The following is a 14,391-nucleotide window of genomic DNA, read 5'->3' as shown; positions in this document are numbered from 1 at the left end:
TGGCGAACACAGCGGAAGCCCATCAAGTGTTTTGCTGCAACTTTAAACAGCGACTGCCCTGCTGCAACTTCAACTGCAGTTGCAGTTGTGCCACTCATCAGTTGTGCTTTGATCATGACGGACGAAACAACACCGTTGACCGCCGCCGCCAGCAGCTCCGGTTATGTGGCCCTGCCGCCGTATCAGGGACCCACCTATGTGTTTCCTGGCGGGGTTTCTCCGCGTGCGCGTCGCTCCAAAATGAAGCAGTTTCAGTGTTGCATGACCGTGACGTTTGTGTGAGTGTTGAAGTGATGTTTTTTTTTTTTGGGGATAATGGATTCCCAAAAGAAAGCTTAAGAATCGCGGCTCTTCCAAGAGCTCAGCCTATAGCTGTGTGGTTTGGGTCATTTGATATCCCTTTTTGTTGACCCACTGTTAACGTTTAGCCTGCCGGGCTTAACCGCAAATATATTAACCACAAATTAATTTCACTTTCCTACCCGCAGAGTGATTGTGATTGCCGCCCTCTGTCTGGCATTGTGGTTGAGTGGAAGTGGCTATGGCAGAGGTGAGGACAGCGACGGCGAAAACAGTCCCAGCTTCTTTTTTTTGCCACAAATGAGAGTTCGGTAATTGAGACTTTAGCAGCCACTAAGCGACCCATACCGGATGAACCTGAGGCCGACTGGGCGCTCCGCCACGAGACTCTGGATCCCAAGGAGGGAGCTCAGGCGGTTAGTGCTGGCATCAAGGCGCTAGGCGATCGTGAGATACTGGAGGAGGGTCTGCAGCCCAGTGCGATTAATACGCCGCAATATCGACACTATCGTTCGCTTAGCACCAATCCGGAGGCACGCAAGCTGGCTCGCCGTGGCTACGTGGAGAATCACGCCACGCTGGAGATTGCCCAGCGCTTCAACTACACGAAGGAGCCGGGACGCAGCAACATTGGACTTGGACCCGCGATTGTGCTGCCGGATCCGACAGTGTTGCGCTTGGATTGTGACTTCAATGAGCGTTTCAGACGTAGCACGGGAGTATGCAACAACAAGGATCATCCACGCACCTATGGCGCCTCAATGGTGCCGTATCGTCGAATGGTGGCGCCGGATTATGCCGATGGCATTGCAGCGCCAAGAGCAAGTCATCATGGGCAGTTGCCGCCAGCGCGTCAAGTCTCGTTGAGCATACATCGCTCCAGCTATGAAACTGACTCGAATTTCACAGTGATGCTGGCGGTGTTTGGTCAGTTTCTGGATCACGACATCACAGCCACCTCGCTGACAACAGCGCAAGAAGGCGACTCCATAGATTGCTGTGCGGCGCGCACAGAGGAGCCGCATCCGGAGTGCTTTCCAGTGCACATACTGCCCAATGATCCCTACTATCAGCACTACAATTTGAGCTGCATGAATTTTGTGCGTTCCGCTCCGGCGCCCACGGGAAGATTTGGACCGCGGCAGCAATTCAACCAGGCAACGGCTTTCATTGATGGTTCCGTGGTCTATGGCAACTTGGAGCAGCGTCAGCGACAGCTGCGCACCTACATCAATGGCACGCTGCGCATGTTTATCACTGAGGATGAACGCGAGTTGTTGCCCATCTCCTCGAATTCCGAGGATGGCTGCAATCGTGTGCTGATGACGCGACAAGGCAAATACTGCTTCGAGTCGGGCGATGATCGTGCCAATGAGAATCTGCTGCTGACCTCCATGCATCTTCTGTGGGCCAGGCAGCACAATTATCTAGCACGTGGACTGCACAAACTCAATCCAGATTGGGAAGATGAACGTATCTTCCAAGAGGCTCGCAAGATTGTGGGCGCTCAGCTGGCCCATATCACCTACAATGAGTTTCTGCCCGTGCTGCTGGGTCGTAATCTTAGCCAGGCCAAGGGCCTGTTGCCTGCCAGTGACAATCTGAATGCGCCGGACACTTACGATCATCGTGTGAATCCCAGCATTGCCAATTGCTTTGCAGGCGCCGCGTTTCGCTTTGCGCACACTTTGCTGCCGGGTTTGTTCAATGTGTCGCGAGACAATAGCACACCCGAGGCCATGGAGCTGCACAAGATGCTGTTCAATCCATTCTCGCTTTGGTCTCGCCATGGCATCGATCATGCCCTGTTGGCAGCAGCAAATACGCCTGTGTTGCGTGTCGATCGCTTCTTCTCGCTGGAGATCACTCAGAAGCTATTCGAAGGCACTGCGGAGGACAAAGTGCCAGTTTGTGGTTTGGATTTGGTTTCATTGAATATTCAGCGTGGTCGAGATCATGGCATACCGGCTTATCCGGTATTCCGACGTCACTGTGGCCTGCCTCCTGTGGATACCTGGGAGCAAATGGCGTTGGCTGTGGACAATGCCACATTGGTGTCCATCAAGCAGATTTATGAGTTAGTATTGAGTTTATTACTTGCTGATCCGGACTGATTTGCATTCTATTTTTTAGCTCCCCGCAGGATGTTGATGTCTATACGGGTGCTCTCAGTGAGCCGCCGCTAGATGGCGCTATATTTGGGCCACTGCTTAGCTGCCTCGTCTCAGATCAGTTTATGCGTATCAAGCTGGGAGATTCCCATTGGTATGAACGTAAATTTGGCCCACAGCGATTCACAAAACGTAAGATGATTAAATTCCTCATCTAAATTTGTTTTAAATTGTCTTTTTTTATAGCACAATTAGCCGAGATTTATAAGAGCAGCTTGGCTGCCATTATCTGTCGCAATTCCGATGGCATTCATGAGATACGAGAGCATGTGATGGAACGTCATCGATCTAATGGCAATCGCTATGTCAACTGTGAAGACTTGCCAGGATTTGAGTTCGATTTTGAGCCCTGGTCGGAGGCCAAACAGGCGCCAAAGCTGCACAAGGCGAGCTTCAGTCAACCGATGTCTCTGGTGCGTGTAATGGAGCCAATTTGGAGAGGCAATCATACAAACAATCATGGAATGGGGTAAATAGTCACTTGATTTAAATATAAAAAAAACAACTAGTAGACAAATATATGTGTGTTATATCAATAATTTTATTTTGAGCTGAAATTTAATTAGTAAATTGTTCCCATTTTCTCTTCTGTATTTTGTATTATTAATTTTTATAAAATACAGAAGAGAAAATAAACAAAATTCTTTTCGCACAGAGAAATTCTTATCGTTCAAATTAAGGTTTAATCTTCAGAGACATTTTGAAAATCTTTTTTATTGTTTTAAGTCATAGTCAACAGATAGATTTGTATCTTTAGAAGATACGAAGATATTTGTTTATTATTTTATAATGTCTGCCCATTTTTTAAGTTCTTGTATACTATACAATGTCAAGTATCAAGTATTCAAGTATTTGTTCATCGGATGTTATGCAGAAACAAAAAAGAAATAACTTTTAAATTGGAAATTAATGTTTGTTTTCAGAGTTATCCCGGCGGCAAATCAATCGAAAAGCACTTAAAACAACTCAGCAATTTTACAAGTGGTAATTACATTTAATTAAGTTGTACATTTTTTGCAATATCAGAACAATACGCAAATTCCTGTACATATTGAATAAGCTTCTGCATAACATAGAGAGAATCAATAATTATGCGATGAAGTTGTGGAGTTTCCTCAGCTCGAAACATTCATTGAGTAAGGTCTTAAATTAAATCGCATTTCCTATGATTTATTATTAGAGTCTACAATTACAATACTATACAATAACAATAAATAGAAAATCGTAAACACATCAACAAATTCGTAATCCAAACAAATCAATCATTCGGTTTAGTTTCTTCCCCCCGCGAAAGGCTTATCGCAAAGTCAACAGCTGTGCCGGCCGGGAAAACAGCTCACGGAAAACTAAGCCCATGGTGCTGTTCGTTTGGCTGATGTAATCCAAAGTGTGCAATTTCAGCATCCATAATCAAATGTTCCAGTTCCACTTCCACTGAGATAAGTGCACGCTATTAGCCGGACAGCAGCAGTGTTGCTGTGCTGTTGTTGGCCAAGGCAAGCGACAGCGGTGGCAATGTCGTGGTAATTACTCGATTAGGTCGACAGACAACGGTGGCATCGTCATGGAAATAAGCCATCGCAATGGCAGCCAACAGAGTGAGTAGAAATGTCAGCCAGAGGCAGGCAGTGGACAGACGACGCACATTCTGCCACCAGGGATCCTTCGCAAAGGGCAGCAGCTCCTCCAGTGTCAAGCCATACGAGTGACTGTCGAAAAGCGACAGACAAGAGAGACAAACAGGCAACCAGGCAACCAGGCAGGACAGCGGAATAACATAAAAGTCGGTGGGGGAATGGACAAATGAAGTTATTTTTTAATGAAATGTGACAGTAAAACGTTTACTCAGCAGTTGTAAAAACGGGTTCATAATCCTTTGGATCCTTGCCTAACGGCACGACAATGATGTGATGCTGCTGTTGTCCTCGCTGCAATTGCGTTGCCAGCAGTGCTGTTCTCTCGTCACAGGACATATTTGTATTCGTATTTGCTTTGCCCCTTTTGTCTCTGACTGAGGCCGAGGATTACAAACACTACACACTAGTAAAGGCACTAGAAAGAGGGACGGATGCTGTTGCAGTTGCTGATGCAGATGCTTCTGTTGCTGTTGCTGTTGAGCTCGCAGCGACAACGACTCTTTGGGTTGTGGACAACTGGAAACTGGCGTCTGGTTTGTGCTTTGTTTCAACTTAAATTAGCTTTCCGTGCGTCGCAAGTTTCATTGTTTTATTATTGTTTGCCTTTTTCTTGAATTTTTCAGATTCCTGTAAACAACTTTATCTCGTCGTCGTTGTCGTCGTGGTTGTCGCTGTCGCTCATCTTCCGCCTCAAGCTTTTTGCACTGATTTGGCTTATCGTAATGTGCTCGTTTTTCTCTGCTCTTTACTTTCTCTCTTGTTTTATTTTTTTAGACCTGTTCATCTTTGAAAAATATGAAAAAGTTGTATAGCATTTGTTTCTTATTGTGAATATGAGTTGATAGATATTTCAATATACCTCTTTGTCTTTCTCTAATCAGTGAAAAAGAAATAAGTAATATTTATAATTTTTAGATGTGAAACAAAAGTGAACAGGTCTCTTACTGTGTAGACTAGACATTTTCCGTTCTTGCTCGTTTTTTGTCTGTTTTATTTATGGATCTCTTGGTCTGCTGCTTGATTACATAATAACAATGAGACGTACTTGTCGCCCAGTTTCCACAAATTCCGCAAGATGGCAGTGACCGGCCCCATTGATCAGCCGCACGCTTCTTGCCAGTTATCGGAGATAAAGCATACAACGTTCTACTTGCAAATGAGTTTAACACATTTTTATTTATTTAATTGTATTTGTTGTTTTGTTTTTGTTTTGGGTTTGTATTTGTATTTGTTTTTTTTTGTTATTTTGGGTTAACATGCTTTGGAAATACATACACAGATGCATAGATGCAACGCGTTCTGTTTGTTTGTTTTCGTTTTTGTTGTTGTCGAGTAATGCTGAGGGATTCCCTAAAGACTAACCTTAGTATTTTATAATGTAGGTAAACACCAAGTTTTGTTATACGTTTGTAAGTGCATAGATACGAATATGTAGATGCTCTTACAAATCTTAACTCATTTTTTTTTAACTGCTCCTCAATTATAATTATTTGTTATTTGTTGTTGTAATCGTTGTAGAGCAATTAGTAGTTTGTTAAGATGAAAACATTAAGCTATTGTTAATATTATTATTATTATTAGTTTTAGATATTAATGTAGCAAAGATATTCTCTGTTTTCGGATGTCAGCTAATCTATGGATGCTAATACTAGGCATATTAACTTTCGTATAATATATATTTTTGATAAAGTTGAAGTGATCTTTATTGAGTTTCACATATACGCTATATATATTTTAAATTTCATTTGTTTTCTGTATATATTCTGACTTATACATATAAAAATGTAATTAAAAGTTTGAATCAAAAATACACCATAGCAAACATCAATTATGTATATATATTATATTTAAATATTCGATACACTTAACTACTAAAATTATTTCGAATCTCATACGTCCAAAAAAACTGAAATGTAAAAGGTAAATAAGATTAGTAACGAAAACCAAATGAAATCAAATGTAAATCGTAAAGCATGATATAATTTAATTATATATTTGTATATATGTAAGTAGTGTGTAGTATAGTATGTTCTATATATGTATGTGTTTAGTTATTTCCATAAGCTTATTGAACTCTTTCATGCTCATTGATCATTGTTGTGACGCTTCTAACTCTATAGATGTACCTAGATGCTATATCGGAAGCACTTTACTCGTTTTATTTGCCATTGCCATATCAAGTTATCTCAAAATGTGTGTACTCTAGTTTTAGTTTTCCTATTCATAAATATCGTACTGAAATAGTTTTGCTGTGTTATATTATATATCTATATCTATATAGATACTAGATACTTTATTTATTGCTGCTCCCCAATCTAATCGTATGTCATTCATTTGCTCATCTATGCGTTCATTAACCTGATTCTGTTACGACTCAATCTAATCGCCTGTTAACTGCATTAATATTCTGATTACACGGAATACATAGGAATATATCTCTAAATAACTGCTGAAATTATCATAAATTTTGGGTGATCTTTGGTGAAGAAACACAAGAGACAAACACAAACAGAGGAAAACCAAGTGATAATTCAAAAAATTGAATTTAATTTGCATGAGCTTAGACCAAACATTGATATAATTTTCGTTAAATACATTCCCAACTATTTATAACTTAATAGTAGTCATTTGTATTAGATGTTTATCGTATTAATAATATTGTTTATTATTCTAAATTTGGCGCATATTCCCATTAGGTTCCCATACTGCTTATGATACGAATGATCATAGATTTTTTTGTTTGTTGTTATTATTCTTTTTGTCTATAGTTGTTTTTTAATATATATATTTATTATATATATTGTATGTAGTACTCGTATATAATTAAGTATTTCCATTTGGTATTCATTTCAAAATGTTGTATTAAAAAATAGAATAACATTATACAAAAAATACATCCATTTAACAAACATTTGGTGTTGCCTTAATAACGTTTTCTCGTTTATGTTTTGTTTTTTTTTTTTTTTTTTTGTTGTTTATCGTTTCCCACTGATCGATATCTATCGTTCCAATATCGGTGACAAAGTACAAAGTAAATGAAAGTCTTTCAAGTAAGTAGATTTATGTAGTGCAGTGCAATTTACACTGGTGGTCGTACTAAAAGTGCCGCATTTCAAATTGGTCGGAGTTAAGTTTAGTTTAGGATTATTTCTTCTTTATTTTTGTCTAGCTTAGGTCCATTTCCTATAGAAGCTGTGTTCAATTCTAAGTAGAGTTATAAGAGTTGTTAAAAGAGTTTTATTTAGTTTTTTTTTTTTCGTTTTCAAATTTTTTGTCTAGAGATAGTAGTAGAAGTATTAGCTGTAATATATGTTAGGTAGGGGAATTAACTTTTCGAATCGTACAGTAAATATATATTTAAAAATTTTGATCTTTCATTTTCTTACACATCTATTAAATTAACAATGGCTGATCGCGATAATTAATGGAGAGACATTTTCAACGTAAATTATGCATAACAATTTATCAATTTAACATGTAAATTTGACATATTTTCATATAGTATAGTTGTTTTTTCTTTTAAATATTAAGTACAGCTATAACAAACAACAACAATGATAATAATGACAAAAGAATGAACATTCAGATGTAAAACATAATTGTAATAATTATAATAATAATATTGATAATAATAGAGTAATTATGATAATAATGATCACGTTGCTTGTTTGCCGAGCCCGGGCAGCCTTTGTATTTACAATAAGCATATTAATTACATCAATTCTTTAAAATAGCTCGAGTAATCTAAATACAAATTACCATTTTTTAATATTAACATAAATTTGACTAATTATCAATATAGCATAAATCGCAATTGCAATTGCACACACAATACACACGCACATACACATAAGTACATACAGATCTACATAAATATAGTATATTGCGTATTATGCATTTGCATTTTTGCATTTTTGCAGAGAACGACATTCGTATTAATAAAATTTGATTACGTTGCAAAACAAATTCTTCAAAATGAAAAAATGAAAGTACTCGTATCTCGATGCATCGCTTTACTATATAGAGCTGCGCTTTACTGCTTAGATCTTGATAACATGGTACGCTTCCAGTGTGCTTATAGTCAAATACAGGACCCACAGTAGGAAGAGGATCGATGCGTGAGTCCATTTCGATGCGACGGGTCCGCCAAGTTCGGCTCCAATTGATTTCTTAGTGCGTCGATACATCATGATGGAAATGGCGATCATTGCCTCGGCGCAGAAAAGCGCCACAGCGAAGCCAATGCTGCAAATATATGTTATGAATAGAGGAAATATATTTTCGATATCAAAGTTCAACTTACGTGCCCGGCTCCACATTGAAGGTTGTGCCATGCGCCATGTGATAGATTGAGGCCAGGGACCACGCCAGGCCAATGCCAAGGAATACATTGACTGCATTGCTGCCAGTTACGTTGCCAATGCAGTTATCGGCACTATCGTCCTGCTTCGACGCAATGATGCTGGCAAATGTATCTGGAGCAAACGCATTAAGGAACCCAGTTGAGTTACTATTTATGAGAGTAGTTATTTCAGTTTAATACCTGGTATGCTGGTGCCAAGTGCCACAAAGCAAATGGCAGTAACCGAGTCCTTGACGTTGAGTGCACAGCCAAAATAGGTGGCAGCATCGCCAATAACTGCGGTAATCACTCCAATAACGCTTATGGATACGACGAAGGTGACGTAGCCGCCGCATATATCTGCACAAACTCATCAGTTTTTACATCGATTCCAATAGTTAGACCATCAAAGCTTACCTGTGGGCGGCACAAATGCGAACAGCACCTTCCAGAACAGACACACGAAATGACTTATGTAGTCTACACAACGAGGTATTTCCTCCTCCGCACCGTCATCGCCATCAAGTTCACTTTCATCGGCTGTGGGCGGGTACAAAGCATTGCAAATGCGGTTTGAGACTGGCATTCATTAATTCGATTTCGACGTTTACCTGGAATAACGGTGAGTGCATCCTTGAACTGTTCCTTCCAGGAGGAAGTGCCCAGCACGGCCGATGTATTTGCTTTGGCAACAAGTTTGTCCACAGTAGCCTGTAAGCGTTTAAAGACGAGATTACCCAAATGCAAATATTACGCATACGCTGCAAAGCAGTTGCTGCACATTGCGTATACGCAGCGTGCAACGAGTTCAGTCCCAACGGGGTTAAACAACGCACATTAACAGCTCCATGCGGAGATTTGCTGCAATTAACTGCTCATTTCTATGCCACCTGAGGCGGCAGCAAAACAGATGGACACCTGATCACAGCAACAAGCTATTGTTGTTGTATTCAATTGTGTGTTTATGGTTTTGTGCCACTGGCGACCATTCAATTATCATTACTTACTTTGAATTCCTGGCTCTCTCGTATTTGCACCTCAACGGAGGTCACCTCTCCGGCTCGGGGTTTGCTCAACAGCATAACACGCTCCAATTCGGTTAGATTTTTGTATGGCTTCTTCTCCAACTCCTGGATTTGTTCTATCATTTCATCATCTGAGCCGCGTTAAAGCGAAAAAAAAAAATAAATCAGTTTCGCTGGCAATGCAAATGCAGTTCAATGTGTCTCAAATGCTAATCACAACATGTATAGTATAGGGTGTGTAATAGTTACGAATACATCAAGTATAGTTAGTAGAGAGTGCAGCTACAAAGTGTAAATGGTGCAGTTGTGAAATAAAACACAGACGGAGCTACAACAAAAGAGACACAGACACTTTCTAATTGATGGAATCCAAAGCAAATTCAGCCAATGAAATGAGGCTTAAAACCTTTTGACTTTAAATGAAATTAAGGCAAACACAAAATGATTTTGGAAAACTTGATTAATTTCTATTTAAATGAGAAAGCATGCGCAACCGATTGGAAAATTATGATTCGACTACATAATCATCAGTTGTGTGGCATGCAAACGAGATTATGTCTGAACGAGAGTACATAGAATGCTGACGTAACGATGACTCACGAGTATGATCTCCAGTGTGATTTTCTAGACAGCGATTAAGTGGCGAGGTGGTACGTACAACAGTTTCAACAACAGAGTTGGGGAAATTCAAATAGAATTATTTCGTTGGTATTTAAATATACAGATATTTTTGCATTTAACACAATTCGCTTGATTCATTTGCTATGTTCAGTTTAAGCTAATACGATTCACGAATGCATTCATCAATTTCTTTATTTAAATCCTTTGATTTTGTTTAATTTGCTTTACTTGCCTACTTTTTTGGTTTTATACTTTCTTTTTAGCCTGTTGTGTGTGAATTTTCATGGAGATATGGGGTTTTGATGGGGACTCTAAGACACACACACAAAATAAACACACATCGATATGAGTACTCATAAATCAAAATGCGTTCACAAAAAACAAGAATGTATTTTAGTATCAATCATACTTATTATAGATAAATACACAATAAGTATTTAAGGGCATTATGAACCGCACAGTTGCAAAAAAAAATGAAAAAAAAAAACACAAAGAAAAAACACAAATGTATTCCAAAAATTCAAATTAGTTTTTGTGTGTTATTGAATTACTTACAAATCAATTGTGGCGAATCAGTTGTACGATATACACACATATAGTCAGTAGTCGTACGATATACGATACGATTTAAACGTGTTCATACAGGTAAACAGTTTGTTTTTTGTTTTGTTTGCAATTGTCGATGATATCGTGTGTTCAGCGAAATAGTACGAATATCAGAGATAGAGTTCGGGGCACAACAAACAGAAGCGGGCACAAGCGCGTGTAATACGGTGGATATATTTGTACGTGGTCCGCCGAGCATAAGAAAATGTTTAACCAAAATTGCCCAAAAATTTGCACTAACTTTATTTCAATTGAAGACGAAATCCGGCAATTTATATATTGCTTTATTTTGATCACAATCTGATGTGATTTGATCTATGTAAATTGTTTTAAATTAAAAATTCGGCTGCTGCGTCGAAAAAGCGCAATTCTTTCGTTTAAGTTGGTTACAGCTAACACAATTGTCATGCCAAATACGAGATACAGATACTCTTACACACACACACACACACGCTGGCACACACACCTATACGTTTACGAATACAAATATGCAAATTTGTTGTTATGATACGGAAGCACTTCTTTGACTAATGTGTGAGTACGAGAATGTTTTTTTTTGTAATGTCTTCAAAACCAAAATGAATGTTTACAAAAGTGTTTTATTTGTTTTTCCTTTTTTTCGGTTTTCTTATTTTTGTTTGTTGTTGTATTTCTTTTTTTTTATGTATTAACTGAATGTGAACAGTTGCAAATGAGATGGCGTATAAATACTTTTACCTACCAAAGAATCGATGGAAAAATGATTCCTTATTAGTGTCATCTGCGTGTAGATATTGTGTTGCGAATAGTACATATTACATACACATGGAATTTCAATTAATTAGTATGCATGATGTGAGATTTAAGGTTAGTTTTCAAATACGATTTATACTTGCAAATCCATTTCTAAAAATTCAAATTTAATTTCTCATGTACAGTGCAAAGGGTTCAAGTGGGAATAGGAAAGGGATCTACAGAGCTGGGTTGTCGATTTTGCTAAATAACTTTACTTTAACAAGGGTTGTGATGATGGACTCTATATATTGAGGAGCAATTCGTGATTGTACAATTTTATATTTTGTAATTCATGTAAGTTCGAGTATGTGGAAAGTATTAAGTCGTGCTTTATCAAATTATTCAAACTCCTCTTTCCGTTTTTTCGTTTTTCTTTTTGCATACAATTAGGAAAAAGTTAATTTGAATAATTTGTTTTGAACTCGTTTTTCATAAAAATAATAAAATAAACTCCTCGTGTAGCCACAGCCAGTTGCCTAGTCAACAGCAGGAATAACAACATAAAAATGGGTTCTAAAGGATAACAAAACAAAAAAAAAAGAAGAGCCATACAACACCAAAGGAAACACATAACTAACTTAGGGTTGTTCTTTCTTTGTTATTATTTTTTTGCTGCTCTTTACTGGATAAGCAAAAAGGGAAAACACAAAATTAACTAATTTGCACTTTTTTGTCGCAATTCCCGCACTCTGTGAATTATGAGAGGTAAAGAAGAATATAATTTGACGCTGGGCGAACTTAAAGAACCAAAACCCAGAGCCGACAAAAGGAATTTTTCTTGCTCTCTTCTTCTCTATGCAATGTTTTCAATTTCGTGTTCAATTCAAATAAAAGTAATTAATGCACAATTCAAGTCTTACGGTAGTGAGCGGAATCTAGAAGAAGCACAAAGAACACAAATTAAAAGACCAAAAAATGTGTAAGTACTCGGTTCTCGCACAGCAAAAAACTATACGAAGAAGTTTGAATGTGTGATCCATACTAAATACTTGTAACTTTTCATTGTTTTTTTCTTTTTTTTGTTGGGTATCATTGACTCGAATTGGTATTTTGCCAATACGGTATAAGCCAGCTTTGAGGTGCTGTGTGTATGTGTTGGGCGTGTTGCTTGACTCGCTTTCTTTCTCTGCTTTTGCCGCAGTAGATAAGCCGCAAAAAACTATGAAAAACAAAAGAATCTAACGTTCAACTGCATCCACATCTTAGCTCAGAGCTTGAAGTGAATTTTCGTAATTTGGTTAACATGAAATTGAGTTTACTTTGTTTAGCAACACACACAAACTCACAATACATACACACGCACACTAGAAACAGAGAGTGTGTGTTTGTGGTTGAGGATGTCAGAGGGGAAGGAAACCTGTCGCGGATTGGGAATGGAAGGTATTTTGTTTGGAGTGGAGCGGCTTTTGGTGCTATTAAATTGAGTTTTAATGTTCCTCGTCATGGGTGGCTTGGCAACACTTACCTGGCGCCAATTGCGGTGTCCCAATGTGCACAATGAACTTGACATTCTTCTCATAGCAGCTCTCCTCAATGATCTTGATGGATATATGTTGCCTGCAAGTGAGATAGAATGAAAAACAAAAAGGGATTAAAGTACAGCGATTAGCATTGATGAGCCATCTATGCAAATGCCTCAACTTAAATCAAATTTATGCATCCTCAATCTCAGTATTAAGGTCAAATGAAATTGTCTTCCAAGAAAAGATTGATTTTCCATAGTCTCCCAGCGACTACGTCGTAGTCATAAGCAACAGGAACATTGATAAATGGTCTTGCCATGGCCAAAGTGTCCGCAATCTTGACACTTGAAATAACGTTAGGAATTTATTAGGCGGCATTAACTACAACGCGCAATGGGACAATCAAACCAGACTCCGACTCCCCCGCACCGCAGGGCAATAAACTACAGCAAACAACAAAAGCAAAATCAATGAGCAATAACCGCACACAGATGTTTTTTCGGTATACGCCCAAACATATAGTAAATACATATGTATGTGGGGTCGGTCCACACAAATTACGTATACGCACAGTGTATGAGTACTCATAAATATGCGCATTATTCAACTTGTGCATGGGAAAATAAATTATTTGGAAATCTAAAGCGTCCTCAAGCCGAACCAGCAAGTACTTAGCCTGGCCAAGCAGCCAGCCAGCCAGCATTCATAATAATTCAAGCAGCAACAACTTAGTTGTTGTTTGCTTTTCCATTTTGTTTTCATTAAATTTGGCAATGTGCCAAGTTGACAGCACACCCCAATGGGGTTGTATGCCACAAGTTGTTACCCTGCTGCGGCTTAAAAAAGGGGCGGTGGGAGGGGAAAGTGTTCTCATAAAATTTGTAGTCCGATAAGACAAGTTGAAGTGGCCCCAAACAAAAGTTGGACACAACTTCACACAGTTTTGATAACTGATTAAAATTAACTTTGCGATAGCCATTTGGCCAAGCGATTCATGTGAAACTCGCCAGCGAGTTGCCTGATAGAGTTGGTCGATTCTCAGAAAGATACGAATTTAATCATTTCTGCAGTGATTTGCAATTAGATTGCCAGCTGGCTGGACTTTTGCACTCAACTCGCTGACATTTAAATCGGAATTTTCCATTTAATTCAACTTTCACCTTTCCAGTGCAAATTGAATGGCTAAAAATAAAACTAGAGTATAAATTGAAGTTCGTAATTAATTCGTGGTATCTAGATTTATGTAGTTCAGAATAATTTTCTAAAATTAGCAATTTATCAAAAAATTCTTGGAAAGTTTTACTTGCTTCTACTTTAATATTCCATTTGAAGCCGGATAAATAAAGTTAGTAACCAGAATGAAAGAAGAATTTAATTTATTATCAAATTCAAGGAAAGTTTTGCGTGTTTACACTTTAATAATAAACTTTGGCATTAATACTTCACTTGCCA

General features: G+C 38.4%; 3 protein-coding genes across 16 annotated transcripts in view; 1 reads left to right on the top strand and 2 right to left on the bottom strand.

The window, feature by feature from the left end:
• Positions 1-66: 66 nt before the first annotated feature.
• Positions 67-8,019, top strand: LOC133838154 (chorion peroxidase). The gene is given in 6 exon segments (XM_062269150.1): positions 67-278; positions 489-594; positions 597-2,377; positions 2,434-2,603; positions 2,658-2,940; positions 3,395-8,019. Coding segments are annotated over 6 exon segments (2,541 nt in total). The 5' UTR covers positions 67-114; the 3' UTR covers positions 3,432-8,019.
• On the bottom strand, positions 3,621-4,662 carry LOC133838157 (uncharacterized). The gene is made up of 2 exons (XM_062269154.1): positions 4,317-4,662; positions 3,621-4,180 (listed from the first exon to the last, which is right to left on the bottom strand). The coding sequence occupies exons 1-2, from the start codon at positions 4,442-4,444 to the stop codon at positions 3,925-3,927; spliced, it is 384 nt and encodes a 127-aa protein (XP_062125138.1). The 5' UTR covers positions 4,445-4,662; the 3' UTR covers positions 3,621-3,924.
• Positions 7,306-14,391, bottom strand: part of LOC133838150 (sodium/calcium exchanger 1) — a 36,309-nt gene continuing 29,223 nt past the window's right edge. For 5 of the 14 annotated variants that reach the window (XM_062269139.1, XM_062269136.1, XM_062269135.1 and 2 more), the window contains exons 3-12: positions 12,942-13,033; positions 12,337-12,351; positions 11,424-11,462; positions 10,076-10,099; positions 9,458-9,606; positions 9,062-9,161; positions 8,868-8,990; positions 8,652-8,810; positions 8,412-8,583; positions 7,306-8,353 (exon numbers count right to left, since the gene is read on the bottom strand). In XM_062269139.1, coding sequence (XP_062125123.1) covers positions 8,149-8,353; positions 8,412-8,583; positions 8,652-8,810; positions 8,868-8,990; positions 9,062-9,161; positions 9,458-9,606; positions 10,076-10,099; positions 11,424-11,462; positions 12,337-12,351; positions 12,942-13,033 — 1,078 coding nt within the window. In that variant the 3' untranslated portion in view covers positions 7,306-8,148. Of the gene's footprint in view, positions 8,354-8,411; positions 8,584-8,651; positions 8,811-8,867; positions 8,991-9,061; positions 9,162-9,457; positions 9,607-10,075; positions 10,100-11,423; positions 11,463-12,054; positions 12,166-12,336; positions 12,352-12,941; positions 13,034-14,391 lie in introns of those variants that run through there. The other 9 variants (XM_062269141.1, XM_062269143.1, XM_062269140.1 and 6 more) reach the window with 9 other exon arrangements.

The sequence above is a fragment of the Drosophila sulfurigaster genome, chromosome 2R (assembly GCF_023558435.1).
Source record: "Drosophila sulfurigaster albostrigata strain 15112-1811.04 chromosome 2R, ASM2355843v2, whole genome shotgun sequence".
Lineage (NCBI taxonomy): Eukaryota > Metazoa > Arthropoda > Insecta > Diptera > Drosophilidae > Drosophila > Drosophila sulfurigaster.
Note: the sequence above shows the minus strand (reverse complement) of the source record. Positions and strands in the feature narration are given on the sequence as shown.